The sequence below is a fragment of the Trachymyrmex cornetzi genome, unplaced genomic scaffold (genome assembly GCF_001594075.2).
Source record: "Trachymyrmex cornetzi isolate Tcor2-1 unplaced genomic scaffold, Tcor1.1 scaffold151, whole genome shotgun sequence".
NCBI lineage: Eukaryota > Metazoa > Arthropoda > Insecta > Hymenoptera > Formicidae > Trachymyrmex > Trachymyrmex cornetzi.
Genome location: NW_017296102.1, coordinates 63,112 through 70,275, shown reverse-complemented (window position 1 = coordinate 70,275; position 7,164 = coordinate 63,112). Strand labels below are relative to the sequence as shown.

Genomic DNA, 7,164 nt, shown 5'->3' with positions numbered 1-7,164 from the left:
AGAGTCTAAAATGTAACTAAGTTAAGTTAAAATTATTTAATTTTTCAACTTTTTAACTTAACTTTTAGCTTTTTAACTTGGCACTATCCAACCCTGAAAACTACAAATTAAATGTATCGTCGATTTTGTTTAAAAACATCCGAACTCGCAGATTTGATCTTAATTTAATCGGAGTAAAAGAACTGCTCATTTTGTACTTTTTATGATTTCTTGATTTATGATGCTTCTGAAAATAAACACATCTGAATAAATCAGATTCAGAGATCATTGAACTTTATTATAATTTATAATTTTTTTCGATTGAGTTGAAACGATAAGATTGAGTTGAAATGATAAGATTGAGTTTTCCTTTATATGCACGTGCTCTTTTCGGGACGTAATATATATCATTCTTTTCAAAAATATATCCCTCAAAATAAGAAACTCAATATAAACCAACACAGAATATTTGTGTAATATATATATATAACAATACATAAATAAATTATACATCATTTGGATCATTCTCGGTATAATAAAAAAGATGAATAGATATTTTATTTACGGTCATTCTTGTCTTTTAAGTTTTATTTTATATTTCTAGTTCTAATTTCCTGTATGGAAAGAGAAAGAAAATTGCGGATATTTCGCAAGTCGTCCAGTGTCGCAATTCCCCCAATTAATTAATTAATGATGACTAATTAATGATTACGAGTACAAAGGATCGACCTTGATACACATGTGGACACACTTTCGAGTTTCATTCTTCATAAACGTTACAACCTGTACTAAAACTTCGGCGAATCGATCTGTGAGTCGAAAGAATTTTCCAAGGTTAATGCGATACAAGGGCTTGTAATAGAACACATAACAGAACGCAAATCAGCAAAGGCAAATCGGTAAAAGCAAAAGGATGAGCAAGAAAGAGATGAGCGCAATGTAGAAAACAGCGGTGGCGTCGACAAAACACGGATGGGCTAAAAATAGCACAAAGCACAAAACAGAGTGCAACGTGCGGATTATTATGCGAGGCGAGGCGCGTTCTCGAAATAACGCTGTCTCTTTTTTTATATTTTAAATATATTTGCACGATCTCTATATTTCTTCTCGACGAAATTTGTCGTGTAACAGAAACTTCGAACTCGGAGATTGACGAAACTTGGATTCTCGTGGAATTGTCTGCGATACAAGAAGCATCGTATAATGAACACCAATGCAATAAATGGAAATAGTGAAATTGAACTGGGCCGTCATTGAAGAACTAAAAAATTACTAATATGTCATTGTCTTAAATAAATGTAGCAGCCAACATCTGGAAAACATAATTATGAATTTGAGACTGGAGTAAACAACCGATAGAATGCAGCTATCAACTATTAGCTCTTGTGTTTGTCTTATCTTACAATGTCAATGAGATATGTTGCAGTATTAATTGCATCGGTACCACTTGGCCTTCGAGAAATCGATGTTAACCTTCTTAACGATCGAAAATACATGGAAGTTTTCAGAAGAATGTGCATTTTTTTCTCATTGTTAAAGTGAGTGAATTTATACAAAATTTTTATATGCTCTCTCTGTTCATTTGGACAATTGCTGTTTTTTCTCTTCTAACAGGCAAATTGGTATTTTTGTAGACTTGAAATTAAATCTATCAAGATTTTACAAGAAGAATTTTAGATTAATAACGAGTAAAGTTATTTGTACTTGTAAAAAATTGACATTAATGAAACCACGTTTGAAAGATCCATACATATTGGAAAGAAATTTGATTATGAGAAATAAATTATTCCATTATACATTTGCGGGGTGTTCCCTCGATGCTCTAACCTTGTTGTTCGAAAGTGTTTCGTTAGCGAGGGATATATATGTGAACGAGTGCACGTGCACGTAGTCGAGAACCGAAGGAAAACGAGTTTTCAGCGAGTGCATAACACCGTCTCTCTTGCTCGCTCGTCGTCAGCCAATCGAGATCACGGATTCAGGCACAACCTCCGCTCGGCCTCCACGTCCATTGGCTGACCGCTCGGTGACGTTGTTGACCCGCTTTTGAAATTCGGTAAACAAGATCTCGCGAGAGCCAGAAAATTGCCTGACGAATATCTACATGAGACGAATAAGAATGAACGAATTACTTTGCACAACTCGCCAAGAATGATTAAGAAAATGTTTCTGTATGTATGTTCATATGTACATACGCAATCCGATCATCATCGATACTCCCCTCAAATGACGATGCTGGAAGATTTCTGATAGAAAGTCTATTCGAAAAGAAGTATAGTAACTGCTGAATTGTCAATATATATAAATACAGATTTTAAATAAAACGTTCACGTGTTTAATGATTATTTACTAGTTTCCAGGAGCATAATATTAGTTAAATTGATATTTACGATGGACCAAACGCTCTCCAAATTATTATGAGGGACACAGACCAAATTTTAACTTCCATTCCACTTTACAACGCGTCCCAAATTTTGCCCCAAATTAAGGACATGATTATGAATTATCTCTCTTTTAAATATGAAAATAATAAGAGACATATCCTAAAAAGTTGGTCACTGAAATTTATGACGAAACATTTATAATGAACGGGCAAGATTCTTTCCAAATTTGCATCCAACTTCACACTCTGCATGCAAAGTTTGATACACAGAAATGATAACTTTATTTTATTAAGGTGGTTCTTTACTAAATCGAATTACCATAAAAATGTCTAATTTTTTTATATAATGAAGTTGAAGTAACCGAAATTTACGTGTGCAAAATTCTACGGTAGATTAACGATGAAATAAGAGAGAGAAAAATGTTGAAAATGTAACCTTCACGTATAACTTGTGGTGAATTCGAACACTCGAACTACACTGGATCAGTGCATATTAAAAGCTGCTTTATATGAAATATCTCAGTGATACAATATAATCAACTTTGACAATGAAATGATACACATATATTTTGTTAAATAACGTGACAATATCATTAGTAGATAGTTAATTGATTAAAATATTTACATACTTTTACGTTTAACTTTGCTAATGTCATGTAAAGCAGCTTTTAGTATGCACTGATCTAGTGTAGTGCAAGTTCCAGATAAGGCTCGCAGACGCTTCTTTGATTAACTGCACACAAATCTTACCGTAGACTTTTCTCTGAAATCGAGATTATAATAGTTTAAAAGATTACGATTTTAATGGTCACAAAAAATAGGTCAACGGCCATTCTAGAAAGATATTTTACGTGCATAAACTTACATATAAATTTAACCTCGAGAAGTAATATAATCTCATCTTGTTTTCGTTCGATGAAGATTCAGCTCTTGATTTACTATCATACGTTCCATACTATTTCATTAAGATATACACGTAGTTTTAATATTTTATTCAAATTATGCATTTGTAATTGTGGGTGGGCTCTGGTGAGGCACTCCAAATTTTCGAACTTTACTAAAAAACCACCTTAAATTAATTAAGTTTACTTCAATCGCAATTTGAACGAAATAAAGTTTGTCTCATGCGAGGGGGATTATTGTGATAAATGAAACCAATGGATGTTGAATGAAATTTACGTCTAATGATAATAATTTATTACATTCTAGAAGCCTGATATTAGATAAATCGATATTTACAATGAAATACGAACAAGAAAAATTCCTTCCAGATTTGCATTCAATTAAACACTGTGAAAACGTGTGAAGTGAAGTTGGTAGAAAAGATAACTTCATTTTATCAAATTAAACGTACTTTAATCGCGTGGCTTGAACGAAATGAAGTTTGTCTCATGCGAGGGGATCACCGTGATAAACCAAATCCAGAGAATGGTGAGACCATTCAGAATGAGGAAGCGATACGGGAGGAAGGGAAGAGAAGAAGAGAGAATTCGGCGCGGAGCGAAGTTAAACGAAGTTCGACTCGCGCATGGGCATCGAAGAGGACTTTACTTACACACGGGATACGGGGAAGGATGAGAAGATGTTTGACGACGAAACACTGAGCACGCGACAGAAAATCGGAGTGGGGGGGGGAGGGAGAAGGTATGCGCATGCGCATGCGCACGCCGCTTAGTGACGCTTCCCGGCGCGCGCGTAGAGCGTAGAGTAGCGTAGCCACGCTTCTTGCACGTCGCCGTACACCACCGTACACGCGTCACGTCTGGTCCGAACCATCTGAACATTGTCGCGAACGTGCGCCGCCGTTGCGATTCCTTTCAAGAACGCGCGCGCGCGCGAAGATCGCCGTGATCAAAATCGCGAATAATCGGGGAAAGGAGCGGGCATTCAAGTCAGTTCGAGCGAGCTCTGTCGAAGGAGAAAGAGTGGGAGACCGGATTTTCTCTTCCATTTTGAAAGAACAAGCGGCTTGTACCTAATTATCAGCGTTGTACTGATATCACCTCTGTCGATAGCGCTTCCTTTTTCGTTTGTTTTGGTTCCGACACCCACGGTGTCGGCTCTGAGAAACCGGAGGATCAAGGAGCGCCGTGTCCCGCAGGGACGGAGATCCATTTTGGGAAGGCAAGCGGCCGAATTGGAAACGGCGTCACTTTTGACACATTTGACGACAGTGCATTTCACTCCGAACATTCGTCGTGTCAATTGAGAAAAAGGGACGTTAGAAAAGTGAAAAGTCGCTGAAAGAGTGAGAGAGAGAGAGAGAGACGTCTCAATTTCGTAAAAGAAAGATTAAGTGTCCGTCACTGCTTTTTAATACATTTGGCAACAGTGTTTTTCGTCGTAGCTTCCATTAATTTCGAGATCTTCGAATCTCGATTCTTGTGATTCTTCGATAAAACATGAAGGTGGTAGCGAACGTGCTCGATAAAATCAGCGATCATCGTGACATATATTTGATGTTACTTTCACGACAACCATACTTTTTGAACATCTTATCTACATCTGTGTTACTTTGTGAACTTCAGGCATGTCCACTTCCAAGTATCAATCTTATCGTCTGTTTTCTTTTTCTGCTAGAACAGTCTAGAATTCTCTTTCTCGCTTTCGACAAATATCAAACGTATATCTATTTCACTTTAAGTTCCAAAAGTGTACACTAGTTCAGCCACAGAAAACAGATCTTTAATTTAGCATACCGCGCAACTTCATGATATTCATTTGATCGTATAAAATATGTTACAATCTATTAATATTTTACGAGAAATTTTGATTTTTATGAAGACCTACGTATATCTTCTAAACATTCTTTCAACTTATCTTTATACAGTTTATAATTTTATGTAATTTGTCGAATACCATTTGTCACATGCTTCAAGTCTGTCCATCTTAACTTTACATTTACTGCAATTTCATGGCGTCCATGTTATACCGGGTGATATTTTTTCATAACGATATTTCACGTTTAAAAATTACGTTAAACCTCGATTTCCATGATTCGCACAACTTGTGTATTTTAAAATTATTTTTAATTTTTTGAAACATTTTTGTTGTAAAATTTATACAAATTATATTTCTGTGAGTTATTTTACACTTTATGCATATATTTTAATTTTTGTACGCTATGTTTAAAAAATTTTAGTGTCTTAAATATTTTGAGTCTCGAAAATACAATTTTTATACAATTTATGCAGTTTTTAATACAATTTTTATGCAGTTATGAATGCTCTCTTTCTGTGTGTGTATGTGTTGCTTAATAATACATATACATTGTATTTACAGAATAATAAAAATTTATAAAATGACAAATGCAATTATTTTTGTATGTGAAATATAAAAAAGTGTAAAATTATAAAGATGTAAATTTTATAAATTTCTATTAATATGAAATTTTGTTATAACGTAAACCTATCTATTAAATTACAGAAACGATAGTGACGTACACAGTGAGCAGGATGTTCAGTTTTCACAAACCAAAGGTGTATCGATCTAGTACAGGCTGTTGCATTTGCAAAGCTAAATCTAGCAGGTAAAAATATATCTAAATATTTACATATGTGTATATATCTCATACAACACAAATAAAATCTAAATATATATATATATGTATTGTATAATTTTTAATTCTTATTTTAAATTAATATTATTTTAAGTTAAATTAATATTACAATGTATATTGACATTAAAATTTTAATGATATAAATGTTATTTAGTAGGAATTAATGTCATGATATTAATTCATAACATATTGATGACATTACACATATTTTGTTATATAGATGTATACAATTATATTATATTTTTTATATTGTTTTAATAAATGTTTATAAATCTTTTTACAGTTCGAGATTCACAGATAGTAAAAAGTATGAAGATGATTTTATGCTATGTTTTCAACTCGATGAGAGACGCAGCGGAGAGATATGTAATGCATGTGTGCTTCTAGTAAAGAGATTTAAGAAGTTGCCTCCAGGAAATGATCGCAATTGGAGACATGTTAGTATCTGTTGAGTGATAATCTTATTTTTATTATTTAAATTTTAATATCTTGCTAGTATAATATAAATATCACTATTTATTAAATTACATTCCGATTCTTTTGATTGAATTTTGATTCTTGGTCTTAATTACAATCGAAACAAATATTTATCTACTTTATGAGAGAGAGAGAGAAAGAAAAAGTTATAAGACTACTTTTTGTGACAATTGCAAGATATTGAATGTTTAGCTTGACAGGTGATTACTGTAACACTAAAATATCTAATATATTTGATATTTTTAATTATATTAGGTGTACAACTTTGCTTCCGCCGTTTTTTTTTCCGAAATTCGAGGCTTTATTGTAAAAAACTGGTTATACATTTATGATTCAAAGTATTGTCCATCGCTGGCCACTACTTTCTCCCATCTTTCGGGCAGCGTACGAATCCCGCGTCGAAAAAACTGGTCATCTTTTGAGGCGATCCAATTTTTTACTTCTTCATAAGATCGGAAGTGCTGGTCAGCAAGGCCGTGTGCCATTGATCGAAACAAGTGATAGTCGAGGGAGCAACGTCTGGAGAATACGGCAGGTGGGGTAGGACTTCCCATTTCAACGTTTCCAAGTATATCTTGACCACTTTCGCAACATGGGGTCAAGCATTGTCATGCTGCAAAATCACTTTATCGTGTTTCTCGTTGTATTGCGGCTGTTTGTCTTTCAATGCTCGGCTCAAACGCATCAATTGCGTTCGATGCCGATCACCTGTGATTGTTTCAGTCGGTTTTAACAGCTCATAATACACTACGCCGAGCTGGTCCCA

At 34.3% G+C, this 7,164-nt stretch overlaps 1 protein-coding gene across 1 annotated transcript in view; it reads left to right on the top strand.

Annotated features, from left to right (window-relative positions):
* Positions 1–7,164, top strand: part of LOC108758117 (protein FAM60A) — an 11,691-nt gene that overhangs the window by 2,435 nt on the left and 2,092 nt on the right. Inside the window, exons 2-3 of the mRNA XM_018502908.1 lie at positions 5,789–5,891; positions 6,205–6,358. Of these exons, the coding sequence (XP_018358410.1) occupies positions 5,818–5,891; positions 6,205–6,358 (228 nt within the window). The 5' untranslated portion in view covers positions 5,789–5,817. The remainder of the gene's footprint in view (positions 1–5,788; positions 5,892–6,204; positions 6,359–7,164) is intronic.